This window comes from Sceloporus occidentalis, unplaced genomic scaffold (genome assembly GCF_023333645.1).
Source record: "Sceloporus occidentalis isolate IW3139 unplaced genomic scaffold, rSceOcc1.0.p SCAF_12, whole genome shotgun sequence".
In the NCBI taxonomy this organism is placed as follows: domain Eukaryota; kingdom Metazoa; phylum Chordata; class Lepidosauria; order Squamata; family Phrynosomatidae; genus Sceloporus; species Sceloporus occidentalis.
This window is the reverse complement of record NW_028316992.1, coordinates 21,867,789-21,883,283: the sequence shown is the minus strand read 5'-3', so window position 1 is coordinate 21,883,283 and position 15,495 is coordinate 21,867,789. Positions and strand designations below refer to the sequence as shown.

The following is a 15,495-nucleotide window of genomic DNA, read 5'->3' as shown; positions in this document are numbered from 1 at the left end:
CCATTTGCTCCTTATCTAAGATGAATTTTTGTAGATCTTCTGTAATCATTATTTTTGGTTGGCTTCTGCTAGTAGTATTGTGTTGTCTGCATATCTTAGATAGTTGATGTTTCTTCCTCTGACCTTTACTCATCTTGTCTCTAGAGCTAAGCTTGCTTTGCATACAGTATTTTCTGTGTTTAGGGTATGGATTCAAAATTTAAATGAAATGATAAGTCTAGTTTTTAAATAGATTATACTTTTTGAACCTGAACAACTGAAAACAAGCAAAGTTCTTGAATGTTTTAGAGAACTAACCAATCATTTTAAGAGGCTCCTGACAGTCTACTTAGCAAACAAGAACTGGAAATCTTTCACACGATATCATTATAGAACTACGATTCCACTTTAAAGGCCATAGCTGCTTCCTATGGAATCCTCCCATAGGTTTTGTATCGCTCTGTCAGAGGCCCCAGAGGAGGATTATTTGGCTAAAGGTTCCAAAAGCTTTTGCCTCATAACCAGGTCCAGCAACCAAATCAAGGGAACTTACATAACAGTGTTGCTTTACCTACTTCCCAGTGATTTTGGGTTCACTTAGATGAAACTGTTCATGAGATTTAAGCAGAAATATTATATTTATGTGTAACTTACTTATCATTCCTGCTGAATTAATGCATAATCTGCAGGTATACAGGTAAGAGTTTATTATTAATTACTGATTCCTAAATTAACAGACAAATGACTTTTAAAAACAATACAAAATGTGCCTTCCTACATGTTATAATGTGCTCTACTGAGTTTTAACTGAACATGCTGTACTGATCAGATTTGTAATTTGTTCAAAATTACATGAAGCAGCACCAGGGAAAACCTATTTAAAGCAAGCATATAAAGCATAATTCTCTCTTATTTTAATTATGATTTAAACCAAACTGTGATTTAAGTATTCTTGATTTAAATCGATCCATTCTGATACCGTGAAATAAATCTAAATAAAATAAAATATATAATGATCATATATGTTTAGAGAGTGTGTAAATATAGGCTATTAAATTATGTTTATTTTACACAATCTATAAACCATCTATAAAACTTAGGTAAAATGCATGGTCTTGTAGCTAACATACCTACATGAACCAATTTTTATGTTAAAAATGAGATGGTATCTGTCAGTAGTCCTTTATCGTCACAAGAGGAAAGGTGATGGCAGCACGGGAAAACAAACAAGCAATTGCCCTATTTATATGCTACAGTATATAGTTTGTCACCTAAAATATTGAGGTTCTTGAGGGTCAGAAACATAAACTTGTAGAAGACACAAAAATATGAAACAACCAAGCAGGTTTTTTTTGTACTTTCTTTTCAGTGTCCTCTGTTAAGCTATATAAAGTTTTTCTATGGGCATTTCCTAAGCCAAGGGGATAACATTACTGCATGTATGGCAGGAAGGCAGGAAAACAGCCAGCGTCTAGAGTTTCTGCAATCATTGTTTCTGAACTCAGTGCAGGTGGAGCAAACCCTTCAATTGTCAAGGTCAACAAAACCTTATTGCTTGCATTGCACTTCTAGTCAGCCTTGCTCCTGTCCTGAATCAGATCTTTTTTAAAAAGAGAAAGTGGTTAAGAGGGGGAGATATTCAGATATTACTAGGCAAATTCAGGAGTGAGTTAGTTCAATGCCATTCAAAGGAGACTGCACTTACAAAAATCTACAGTAAAATAGGCTCCTGTGTTTCAGCAGAATGACAGTATAAGAAGTGTTCAACAGTAAGCATTCCTCTTTCCACAGACAAAGAAAAGAGTGTATCTCAGTTCCACCATTCTTTGAATTACTGATAGACATGCAATTATTACAACAGAAATATAAACAGAAAAAATCCAGACAGTATAAATCAAGGTAGCTATTTCTTATTTTTTAAGGAAAAGCCTAATATTATATAACCTTGAAACTGATTAAGAATTCAAGTACAATAATCTAGTGATTTAAAAATAAATCTTCTGTATTTCTTACAAAACCATACACTTGGAATTTCTGTATGCCTAGTTTCCTCAATTGATAGACACACATGTTTAGACTACTCGGGTTTTGCACTGACTGTAGGAGACCTTGTGATATAAACTGCAACACCTGCAGAAGTTCAGTTATGACTAAATCCAGTATCTTTAAGATCAGCTCCCAACAGCTGGATAGAAATAGACATGTAAAGAAACTGAATGCTTTTCAATACTTCACATGCAAGTATTATATACAAAACTAATCTCAAGTTGGCAGGACACTGAATGTAAAAAATTGTAATTCAGAAGAATCCAAGTCAAAGGTGTCAAATTTAAATTTCACCAATATTCACAGCACACCTAAATGCTTCAGTGCATAAACTGTGTATGCATCAACATATTCAAAAGTCAAAAACAGAAATCTTCTCCTTGGCTGCATTATATTCATCTCCACCCACATACTCATCAGTACTACAAAATCACCCAAAAAAGGCCTGGCAAGGCACATTGAGTATACTTGATTCATTGGGAATACTAGATTAACATCAAGTTGTCATACTTTTATCTTTTATATTTTTATCTAAATATACTTTTATCTAAATATGACAATCTGGTGTTGCTACCATTTGTCTTCAGTCAGTTCTGATTTATGGTGACTCTAAGATGAAACTTTCACAGGGTTTTCTTGGCAAGATTTGCTCAGAGGGAGGGGTTGCCTTTGTCTTCCTCTGAGGCTGAGAGAGTGTGACATGCACAAGGTCATCCAGAGGGCTTCTATTGCTGAGCAAGAATTTGAGCTGAGCCACATCTCCCAGAAACTTAATCTAATGCTCAAACCCAACACAGCCTATCAGTAAACAATGGTTGTGTTCAAGCTGCCCAACCAATATTAACTTATTCATTCATTCTAAAATTTACATGGCACCTATGAGAGCAGAACCGACCCCAAAAAGCTTACATAAAAACATTAAAATAAGCCACAGAAGTATATAACAATCCCATGATAAAACTATAAGAAAGGAATGATACACACATGCTGGTAGTTTAGAACTGCCTTCAAAAACACACCAGGGTTATGTACTTAGATGTATACTCACAATCTTTCAACGTGCAGCTGTTTCAGAATACTGCAGTCAGACTACTGACAAGCATGCAACTACCACACTGCAACAGCATCAATGGCTGCCACTTTCTAAAACACTTCCAGATGATAGATATAATCTACCAACCCTACACAATGTGGTACTAGGTTAACCTGAAAGAGTGTTCTCCCGTTACAGTGTTCCCCTGGTTTTAATACCATCCAAAGAGGCCTTACTTTTGGTGCCAGGAAAAGAAAGAGTGAGCTGCAAATTGGGAAAACAGAATACCAGTTGCACTTAGCACACCTCACAAATCTTTTGGTCTGCCATATGAAAGGAGGGATTAATAATTACTGTGCCTTGCATAATAATAATCAGAGAAAACATAAGCAGGATTCCTCCCATTGTTTATGATGATACAGTTGCCTACTGAAGGAGCATCTTCAGTATCTCTTAATGAGTTCCCACAACTTCAGATCAAAAACACAACATACTTCTCAAAGTATGCACACTTGCTGCCCCAAAAGAGAACAGTATGAAGTTGCATACATGCTTACCATATTTATTGCAACAAATTCAGGGCAAGGTACATGATCTTTCTCGTCCCCATTTATCTTTATAATAAACTTGTAATGTACATTAGGCTGAGAAAGCAATAGTGGCTCAAGTTAAGCTAGGAAAAGTATCAAAGCCGAACCTCGACCTCTGGAGTCCTATCTGACAAGGTGTATAAAATCTCCAAGTACTCTCTGATATTCTTGAAAAATTCAACTCATAAGCACAACATGAACACACTCTTTTCAGTAAATATTTCACAGTGGTTCTCATTCAATAAGTAGAAGATAGGCAGCAAGGGAACAAGTGGTTCTTGTTCAGTAAGTAGAAGATAGGCAGCAATGGAATCTTAACTATACTAAGTAAAAATGCACTAGCCTAGTGGTATCCAAAAAACAGGGAATACAACTTCAGCTGTATTTCCAATGCCAGCTTGTGACAAAATTTGTATTTATTTAATTTCTATCCCATCTTTTTCCCAACATGGGAGCCAAGATGGCTTGCAGGAATTTAAAACAAGAGTTCAATTAAAATGTTATTATACAAAAGTTTAAAATCCATGAAACAATTTTATTGAAAAGCACGTGGTTAAAACCATTTAAAGGACATTTAGAACATAACTAAAAGGATAAAAGCACACCATGATGAAAACACTCTTTTATCATATATCTTAAGAAGCAAAGCCCTGCCAAATTAAAAAGGTCTTTGCCTGCTGTACAAAGAGATGAGAGAGGAGGGCAACTATACTTCCCATAGCAGAGAGATCCTCAGCCTGGAAACAGCCACTGAAAAGGCTTTCTCCTGTGCCCTTGCCAAATATGCTTGTGATGGTGATGGGACTGAACTCTTCCCCCACAAACCTTAAAACTCAGGAAGACTCATAACAGAAGATACAACCTTTCAGATAGTCTGGATCCAAGCTGTGTAGGGCTCTCAAAGATTTTGAATTCGGCCCAGAATGGACCAATAGCCAACGAAGCTTTTTTCAACAGGAGAGGTATATGTTCCCTGTAACCAGCCTCTGGACAGCCATCCGGGTAGAGCATTTGGAACCCACTGAAATTTTTAAACAGTTTCCAAAGGAAGTCCCTTAATCAAAGGAGATGCTACTAACCCCACTGGCTGCACAGTAGGCTATTGAAGAGCTGTGGTTGAATATATCTATCACAACAATACATTATGTATCTGCGCATCATGATAAGGCATGGTTTGTATTAACCATTTGTTTCTTAAGTCACAAAGTGTACAGTAAACAACTAAATATACCATGGCCTTTATTCTCTATTTCTGTTTTCCCCCTCCTACCTCTTTTGTCAATTCTTATTTTGAACAGAAAGGTGGAGAAACCTGATAGGAACCAGCCATGGATGGTTTAAACAAGACTGAACTTACTGCGAACAACAAACCACAGGTTCAGATTGTGATTTGTGGCTGGTTAACAAGCCATGCCTTATTAGCAGAGGCAGTTTTGCACATCAGAACAAGCCAGATTTCAGCTAATCACATCATTGTTTTCTCTGCTGTCTGAACAACATGTATGTAACACACATGTGCACACAAGCATGCATACACATGCACTACTCTTTCAGGGACGTAGCTAGGATTTTAGGAAGGGGGGATCCAGACTAAGTGCCACCATTATAATGGGGCTTGAGTGCGGTGGCGCAGCAGCACGCACCATTCATTTTTCTAATGGAAGGGGGGGTCCGGACCCCAAGAACCCCCCCCCCTTGGCTACGTCCCTGGCTCTTTCTTATTTCTAGCAAGCCGCCTCTATGCATTGCCAGAAGTAACTACCATACGTGGACAGGCAGGTTAATAAAGATCCATGGGCGTACTAAGTTGGGTTACCAAGTTTACTCATTATGTGATACAGAGTGAAAATCCAACAGCAAGTCCTGGAAACCCAACCTTCCTACCAAAGCCGATGTCCTTTCCTAAAGTGCAAATAAATATTTCCCTGCTAAAATGTTCTGATTTTTTTCCCTGCACCTCAGTTGTTTCCATACTAAAAAAACACTATTTTTTTTTGTCACTGAACAAAGTAGCTACTTGCTAGGTATGCAAATGTATTACAGTGTGCAAATCAGAAGACAGACTTATGTAAAGGAAAATCTACAAGCATACCTTTCTTAGGAGGAAATGAAATGCCACAAAAGCATGTAAGCGTCCAAATTCTCCAGAACTCTTTATTTGGCAAGGTAATGCACCCAAAATAATAATAATAATAATAATAATAATAATGGATGAAGCAAGAAATAGAAAAATAGAAAAATCAAAAATGCAGCGAGATGTTATGACGATCAGGTGTGCAATTAGGAGTCCAGCCGCAGGATGGAGACGGCAGACTGAATGATTTACCAGAAGACATGCAGTTAATTGGATTACCCTGAGCATCGCACACTGGGCCAGAGAGGCAATTGTTGTTGTTCGGTGCCTTCCAAATCATTTCTGACTTACGGCAACCCTAACGAGAACCTATCATAGGGTTTTCTTGGCAAAGTTTTTTCAGAGTCATTGTCTGAGGTAGAGAGAGCGCGACCCACTCATGGTCACCCAGTGGGTTTCCATGGTCGATCTTGGATTCAAAGAGCATTCAGCATTTACATTTCTATACCACTTCATACTGAACTAAGCAATCTCTAAGTGGTTTACAATGTGTAAGCCAATTGTCACCAACAAGCTGGGTACTCATTTTACTGACCTATGAAAGGATGGAAGGCTGAGTAAACCTTAGAGCCCCCTCAGGATCAAACTCACAACATTGTGGCTGCAGTACTGGCATTTAATCTCTGTGCCTGTGGCTGCAGTACTGGGATTTAACCACTCCTTCAAACTCTAGTCTCCCAGTGTCCCAGTCCAATGTTCAAACCACTACACCATGTTGTTCCTCCAGAGAGGCAATGGTGGGTTTCTGTTTTGGAAAACACAAGGCTGGCTCCAACTCAGAGATCTTTCAGCTGCTGTAGTGTTTTTTGTTTTTGAAACAGCATGTAACATCAATACAAAAAAAAACAAAACCCAAGAGAAAATCGAGTCAAGCAGAATTATGAGATTAACCTTGCAAATTGAGAAAGGAAAACAGAAAACAAGTGTTTTGAGAGGTGCCTGCTGATGGCAATAAGGCAAGAGAAAGGTGGAAGGGGCCTGAACCATAAGTCAGACAGACTGTTCAAGTATCTCAGTTAAATCCAGGTCACAACCAGCCGAGATACAAAGGATTAAACTGTCAGAAGCAAAACGGATCATGCCAACTTGTTCTGGTGAAGCCCACAGTAGCTCATAACAGAAGGTGGGAGGACTATGTGCCATGAATTTAAAGTCCTCAATCACCACACTATTCAGGGTATTTCAAAAAAATGTCTTCCCCGTCCTATTCTTCAGAAATCTATGTTCCTCACCCTACTGTATAACTATAAAACACTTGGGATTAGAGCTAACAACCATTTAACATAGCCATGGGATAACATGGAAGAGCGGTGAAGGAGTGGTTTATTCCTTCCTCACTCCTGAAACTCCACCCCATAGAGGCCTGAACAACAACAACACTCCAAGGTTTCTGCTCCAGATTGGCTGAAGCCTTGGAAGACACTCTTTCCAAGCAACAAAAAACAAGATTCTATATGAGGCAGCCATGGAAACTGAAGTGGAACCACAATGCTATGAATGTGTAGTGTGGAAGGGCCCTTGGTTTAAGTAATGAAACAAACAGGACTAACTCTGCAAGACTAAGCATTTTCACTAGATGTTCATACACTTCAGTGTGATACGTTCTACTGAGAAATAAGCTTTATTTATTCTACTGAGGAGTGGAGGGAAGCTCCACTGATCTCAGGAATACTCTCAGGTAAGTTCACACAAGAGTGCAAATCACATGTAGGATGATGCAAATTACCTTAAATGCAAGATGATTCTGCTTGCTTCCAGATCAAACTTCAAACTTATTGGAAACAAAAATAATCTTTTTCACATAATTACTACTATTGTTAACCAGCAGAGAACTCTTCTAAAACAAGACCTCACCTGTTACAGAAAATGTAACACAAACTCAATATGGCAGCATCCTGCATAAAAATACCAGTGTTCAGGAGAATTTTCATTACTTGAGATTCAGAGGGTCTACACTGTAACAGGTAATAGAAGCAAGAGGTAACAGAAGCAAAATCTGTACAAACAGGCCAAAAAGAAAGAAAGACGTAAACCGTTAAGTTCAGAAAAAAGGAAGACAGAACATAACTGTGTGTGCATGTACACAACCATCCACAGGTGGGTTGAAAAGGGAGATACTGTTTTTTCTTAAAAAAATTCATACTACACATCTTATGCCAATATCAATATTAGGTATTTAACACAGAGGAAATTGACCAACATACACACATGCAGAAGTATACTAATATTATTGAACATGAAGCATAGTACTGGCATGCTTAACTTCAGATATATTATTTTCAGGTTTTTCTAGGTATTCCTGAAAGCTTGGGTCATCACAATATCGCCCTTGCTAGCATGACAACACACACATATCAACGTTCAGTATATCTTTTATATTATCAATTTCGTGATTTCCAAAGGTGAAAAACACAACCCGAGTACAATATCCTTAACTCTAACAGTGATTAATATGATGTCTTTCAATCTTTTGCCTCACAAGAACAAGAAAATAGCTCCTTCGTAGAGAAGTCAGGAGCAGCAACCAAAGTGACTAAGCAATGAAGAAGATGAAGAAATGCAACCGTACATTCTCACATCACAAATATCAAAGTCAAAGTTTCACAAACTCTGACCATATTAATGCCTATCTATAGGCACAGTGAGGGAGAGGCATAGAATTCTACTGGAGTATGTCAAAGGGAAGAGGAGAAGAAAATAGACTTTTGTTAAGTGAAACGCTGCGGCATTCCTTAAAGTTTTGAGAAAGAACTCTAATCTGAAGATATGAGTAACCATAACTGCTAGTTGAGCCTCAGGGGTCTCTTCATTTAAGTCTGGAAAGTAAAGTCAACTCAGTCAATGTAAGCAGAAGGGATGTAATTATTACTTATTTTGTGCTTGCACTCAAGAACAGAGAATTTCAAAAGTTTGTTCCCCACTGGGCAAAACTGCAAGAATTATTGTGCATTTTCAATGCTGTTTTCCACTTAAAGAATATTTTCTGAAAAAATTTATTTGATGCAAAAAAGGGAGGGACATCAAAGAATGGCACTTGGATTTCCAGAATAAATGAAATCTTCTCAAGCCATGTGAAAACTAAAAAATCTTGTAGCTGAACATGTTTTTGATGGGATAATCTTTCAAGTCGATTACTGCTAACTAGCGGCTGGAACAGACCAGCAACTTCAGCTAGCTTTAAGCCAGTTTGGGGACGTGGTGTTTACATGTGCCATGCCCCCAGCAGGCTGGAAGCCGTCTGAAGCTGCAACAGGGAGGCTTCAATCTGCCCCAAATACGAGCAGCTCTTTGCTGTTCCTATCTGGGCCAGATTCTGGCCAGAGTGGGGCTGCAGCATGTAGTTGCCACAGCCCCAATTCTTCTTTGTCAGGGGCACCATGAAGCCGCCCCTTTGCGGAGGTCTGTTTTGTCCCTAAACGAATTCAAGGGTTGACAAAATGCAGATCTCCAGATGGAGGCTGCTGGAAGCAACCTCTAGCATTCTTACCCCTGACTATGTTGACTAGGGCTGATGGGAGCTGCATCTGAAGAGCTGCATTAGCCAACTCTTGGGTAAGGAACTGTACCCTTAGCCTGATAATCCTCAAAGCAAAGAAGAGAAGGGGGGGAAAGCAAACCTAAATTAAGAGAACTGAACTAAAATGTATTAAAATTTACAACACTACAGTCCAATCTGAAGTGTTCAGTCCAGCCATTCAAATTAGGACTAATACCATGCAAAATCTAATTCGATCCTGAACAGCGATACTGCTGGAACTGTAGTACTTAAGCAAAACAGAAGTTTAACGAATCTAAAAATATTTGGTGTAAGAAAAACAAATCCTACACCCATTTGTTTGGGACCATGCTCCACTGAAATTAATGGGATTTATTATCAAATAGCCATGTACAAGATTCTTGTTGGGTCTGTTAAAGCTATTTGTTTGAGAGACAGAGAGTACCCATCACCTACTCCATTTAATACAGGCTAAAAGCCAACAGTAAGATTAAGCTTCTCCAGCACTGATACAGTGGCAGCGCTTCAAGCAGCATACCCCCTGGCCCTTACTCAGGATGACAAGAACAGAAAGTGGGATGGGGTCTTTCAGCTGTTTCTCCAAAAAAGACACGGGAGTGTCAGTTTCACCTTTCTTTCCAGTACAAACAATCAAAAACATCCACAGGAAGCTCTAGTATATCCATCCTATGAAATCATAAAATTGGATGTTCCCTGTATGATGAGGTATAAGAGATACCAAGGCCTGTTACAGACAGCCAAAATAAAGCTGCTTCGAGTCACAGTGGAGGTATGGTGTTTCAATGATGCATGCGTCCTTAGAGTCCAGAATTTGCACCAAAGCCACACTCCATCCCTAAGGACCAGAGTGTGGCTTTGGTGTGGCTTCTGGACTCTTAGGACACATACATCATTGAAACACCATACCTCCACTGTGACTCAAAGCAGCTTTATTTTGGCTGTCTGTAACAGGCCCAAATTTCTTTTTTTATCTTTCTGTAACCAGATCAGAACCAGATCCATCCTATAGGTTTTGCAGAGCACTGATTCTCTAGAGACTTACTAACCAGAAACCTGCCTTTCTTCAAGAGGCTGCAGCACATCCACCCGACATGCATCAAAACAGCACTTGCAAACTGCACTTCCTAAAGATAGATTCGTTTCTAAAAAGCCACAACACTTTAAGACTGAGGCCCCTTACAGACAGGCCAAAATAAAGCTGCTTCGGGACACTTTGGAGGTATACTGTTTAAATGATGCATGCATCCTAAGAGTCTGGAAGCCACGCCAAAGCCACAATCAGGACTGGATTGCACTGCTTTGGCGCAACTTCCGGACTCTTAGGATGCATGCATCATTTAAACAGCATACCTCCAAAGTGTCCCGAAGCAGCTTTATTTTGGCAGTCTGTATGGGGCCTGAGTTACTCCTTCCTTAACTTCTTTCTGAAAGGTTGCTTTGATTTCTATGCTTCATGTTTATTTGTTCACATTTTTCCCAGATTTAACTGGTCTCTGGAAAATCATTACATTAAAGAGAAATGAAGGAGTCTCTTTCTCGCCATACCAGTTTTGGGTAACTTATACAGCAAGGCATACTGAACCACACACACACAAAATCTTCTCTCTTTACCTAAAAATGAGGGGCAAAATCTAAGTATTTCATTTTACTTTCTTGGTTTCCAAGTCACTCACAGAGAAGCACCGGATTCCCAGTGCCTAAGAGATTGAGTACTTAATCCAGGACTCAGCCCATGGCCTCAGGCAACCCATTGCTGTCAGCTTTATCATCCTGTCTAAAACAATAGGATAACGCTGACCTACCTTACAGAGGTGTTGTGGGAAGCACACCTGAGGTGTTTGGCGCACTCCTCCATTATGTACCAAGCCTATACTTTATATACTGTTTATGTAGTACATAAGCACCAGGTCTTATTAAGCAGTTTCTGTTGCAAAGACACAAAAACAAGGACCAAGAGGACAGTAAGTGGGAGACTAGCAGAGAGACTCCATCAATCTTAGGGAGACTTGGGGAGCTGGGTATGTTTAGCCTGGAGAAGAAAAGTTAAGGGGTGATGTGACAGCCTTGTTTAAGCATTTGAAAGTGTGTCATATTGAGAATGGAGCAAGCTTGTTTTCTACAGCTCCAGAGAATAAGACACCAGGCAATGGATGCAAACTGGAGGAAAAGAGATTCCACCTCAACGTTAGAAGTAGCTTCTTGACAGTAAGAGCTGTTTGACAGTGGAACATACTCCCTTGGAGTCTCCTTCTTCGGAGGTCTTTAAGCAGAGGCTGGGTGGCAGGGCGACCAGAGATCCTCACTGCAAAGGAGGACAAGACACTGCAAGATGCAGGACATTAAAGAAAAATGTGGGACGTTACTAAACAAAAGCCAAAACCGCTCATATAAACATAAATCCATGCTTCTTAGTCCTGCTCCAAATGCAGGACATTTTGGAATTTCTCCTGGACAGAAGGCTGAAATGAAGGACACATCCTGGAAAAGGAGGAGGACCTCTGGTCAACTTGATGGATGGCCATCTGTCACAAGGAATGCTTTAATTGTGTGGAAGAGGGTTGGACTGGATGGTCTCTTGCAGACTCTTCCAACTCTAGTATTCTATGATTCTATGGATCTTGAGCCAGAAACAAGTTCCAATACACCACAATAGGTTCACACAATACTTTGGTGCCCAAAGGAGACGCTGGGAGGAAGGGAGAAGAGGAAGGAGGCAGACCCACCAGGGGAGGGTCAGAAGGACTGGAAGCCAGGATGACCAGAGGCCCTCACCGCCAAGGAGGATCAGGCACCAAAAAAGGAGGGCGGTCAAGAAAAATGGAGGACATCCCCAAATCAAAGCTAAAACTACTCATAGAAATTCATGCTTCTTAGTCCTGATCCAAATGGAGGACAACTTGAAATTCCTCCAGGCCTTTTGGTTTCCAAGCTTCATGTTTATTCATTCACATTACATTCCCCAGATTCGTCTGGTCTCTGGATAATCATTACATTAAAGAGAAATGGAAGAGTCTCTTTCTTGCCATGCCAGTCTTGGAATGGAGAGCAGGTCCTGGCAAAGGAGGACCTCTGTTGACCCTTGGTCTGGGTCCAAATGGAGGATATGTTGGGATCCCTCCTGGGCAGAAGGCTGAAATGGAGGACATGTCCTAGAAAAGGAGGAGGACCTCTGGTCACCCAGTGCTCCTTAGTGTTGCCCTAAATGGAGGATGTCTGAGAATTCCTCCTGGAGTGAAGGTGGAAATGGAAAACAGGTCCTGGAATAGGAAGAGGACCTTGGTCATGGTCCAAATGGATGTCATTCTGGGATCCTTCTGGGCAGAAGGATGAAATGGAGGACATGTCCTAGAAAATGAGGAGGACCTCTGGTCACCCAGCGCTCAATGGCTCCAAATGGAGGACATTTGGGGATCCCTCCTGGGCAGAAGGCTGAAATGGAGGACATGCCCTGTCAAAGGAGGACATCTGGTCACCTAGCGCTCAATGGCTCCAAATGGAGGACATTTTGGGATCCCTCCTGGGCAGAAGGCTGAAATGGAGGACATGCCCTGTCAAAGGAGGACCTCTGGTCACCCAGCGCTCAATGGCTCCAAATGGAGGACATTTGGGGATCCCTCCTGGGCAGAAGGCTGAAATGGAGGACATGCCCTGTCAAAGGAGGACCTCTGGTCACCTAGCGCTCAATGGCTCCAAATGGAGGACATTTTGGGATCCCTCCTGGGCAGAAGGCTGAAATGGAGGACATGCCCTGTCAAAGGAGGACCTCTGGTCACCTAGCGCTCAATGGCTCCAAATGGAGGACATTTTGGGCTCCCTCCTGGGCAGAAGGCTGAAATGGAGGACATGCCCTGTCAAAGGAGGACCTCTGGTCACCCAGCGCTCAATGGCTCCAAATGGAGGACATTTGGGGATCCCTCCTGGGCAGAAGGCTGAAATGGAGGACATGCCCTGTCAAAGGAGGACCTCTGGTCACCCAGCGCTCAATGGCTCCAAATGGAGGACATTTGGGGATCCCTCCTGGGCAGAAGGCTGAAATGGAGGACATGCCCTGTCAAAGGAGGACCTCTGGTCACCCAGCGCTCAATGGCTCCAAATGGAGGACATTTGGGGATCCCTCCTGGGCAGAAGGCTGAAATGGAGGACATGCCCTGTCAAAGGAGGACCTCTGGTCACCCAGCGCTCAATGGCTCCAAATGGAGGACATTTGGGGATCCCTCCTGGGCAGAAGGCTGAAATGGAGGACATGCCCTGTCAAAGGAGGACCTCTGGTCACCTAGCGCTCAATGGCTCCAAATGGAGGACATTTTGGGATCCCTCCTGGGCAGAAGGCTGAAATGGAGGACATGCCCTGTCAAAGGAGGACCTCTGGTCACCTAGCGCTCAATGGCTCCAAATGGAGGACATTTTGGGCTCCCTCCTGGGCAGAAGGCTGAAATGGAGGACATGCCCTGTCAAAGGAGGACCTCTGGTCACCCAGCGCTCAATGGCTCCAAATGGAGGACATTTGGGGATCCCTCCTGGGCAGAAGGCTGAAATGGAGGACATGCCCTGTCAAAGGAGGACCTCTGGTCACCCAGCGCTCAATGGCTCCAAATGGAGGACATTTTGGGATCCCTCCTGGGCAGAAGGCTGAAATGGAGGACATGCCCTGTCAAAGGAGGACCTCTGGTCACCCAGCGCTCAATGGCTCCAAATGGAGGACATTTGGGGATCCCTCCTGGGCAGAAGGCTGAAATGGAGGACATGCCCTGTCAAAGGAGGACCTCTGGTCACCCAGCGCTCAATGGCTCCAAATGGAGGACATTTGGGGATCCCTCCTGGGCAGAAGGCTGAAATGGAGGACATGCCCTGTCAAAGGAGGACCTCTGGTCACCTAGCGCTCAATGGCTCCAAATGGAGGACATTTTGGGATCCCTCCTGGGCAGAAGGCTGAAATGGAGGACATGCCCTGTCAAAGGAGGACCTCTGGTCACCCAGCGCTCAATGGCTCCAAATGGAGGACATTTGGGGATCCCTCCTGGGCAGAAGGCTGAAATGGAGGACATGCCCTGTCAAAGGAGGACCTCTGGTCACCTAGCGCTCAATGGCTCCAAATGGAGGACATTTTGGGCTCCCTCCTGGGCAGAAGGCTGAAATGGAGGACATGCCCTGTCAAAGGAGGACATCTGGTCACCCAGCGCTCAATGGCTCCAAATGGAGGACATTTTGGGATCCCTCCTGGGCAGAAGGCTGAAATGGAGGACATGCCCTGTCAAAGGAGGACATCTGGTCACCCAGCGCTCAATGGCTCCAAATGGAGGACATTTTGGGCTCCCTCCTGGGCAGAAGGCTGAAATGGAGGACATGCCCTGTCAAAGGAGGACATCTGGTCACCCAGCGCTCAATGGCTCCAAATGGAGGACATTTTGGGATCCCTCCTGGGCAGAAGGCTGAAATGGAGGACATGCCCTGTCAAAGGAGGAGGACCTCTGTTCGCCCAGACGGGGGGCATTTGGGCAGAAGAGGTGGCAATGGAGGACATGCCCTGGAAGAGGAGAAGGCCCACCTTGGCCATGGTCCCTTTGGGGAAGGAAGCCGCAGCGGCGCCTACCTTCGATGGCGATGACGTGCTCCCGGATCTGGTTCTGCAGCGCCGGCTCCTCCACCCGCTCCAGGAGCTCGTAGATGGAGTAGATGTTGGGGTGGACCGACTCGAAGCGCTGGATCTCCGCCCGGATGGCGGCCGAGTTGGCCAGCTGCTGCTGCTGTTGCTGCTGCTGGTGGTGCTGCTGTTGCTGGTAGTTCATGGCGGGGGCAGCGAGGAGGAGGAGGGCGCCCCGAGGACCCCGCTCCCTCGCTCCCTGCCTACCCTTCCACCTCCGGCCCCGAGGCAGGCAGGCGGGCAACCTTCCCCCGGCCCTCCCGCCAAGGCGGCCCCACCCCCATAGAGGGGAACAACCGGCGGAGACCCTCCTCCTCTGCCTCCTCCCCCGCCGCCGCCTCCCGCGCGACTGCCACCGCTGCCCTGGCGCAACCGCAGAGACCCTGCCAGACAGCCCTCGCGGCAGGCGGACACGCCCACCCTCGCCCGCGCCAGCCAATCACCACCGCCCCTCCTCTGACTCCGCCCCGTGACGTCAACACCCCTCGACTGGCAACTCGCGGGGCTTTCTGGGAAAGGTAGTTTTTTTTACTTCCTCCTCCCCCACCATTTTCT

At 43.5% G+C, this 15,495-nt stretch overlaps 1 protein-coding gene across 4 annotated transcripts in view; it reads right to left on the bottom strand.

The window, feature by feature from the left end:
- LOC149305370 (arf-GAP with GTPase, ANK repeat and PH domain-containing protein 1) overlaps window positions 1–15,180 on the bottom strand; it is a 385,626-nt gene extending 370,446 nt beyond the window's left edge. For all 4 annotated transcript variants that reach the window (XM_089477938.1, XM_089477941.1, XM_089477940.1 and 1 more), the window contains exon 1: window positions 14,890–15,180. In XM_089477938.1, coding sequence (XP_089334064.1) covers window positions 14,890–15,085 — 196 coding nt within the window. In that variant the 5' untranslated portion in view covers window positions 15,086–15,180. The remainder of the gene's footprint in view (window positions 1–14,889) is intronic.
- Window positions 15,181–15,495: the final 315 nt, after the last annotated feature.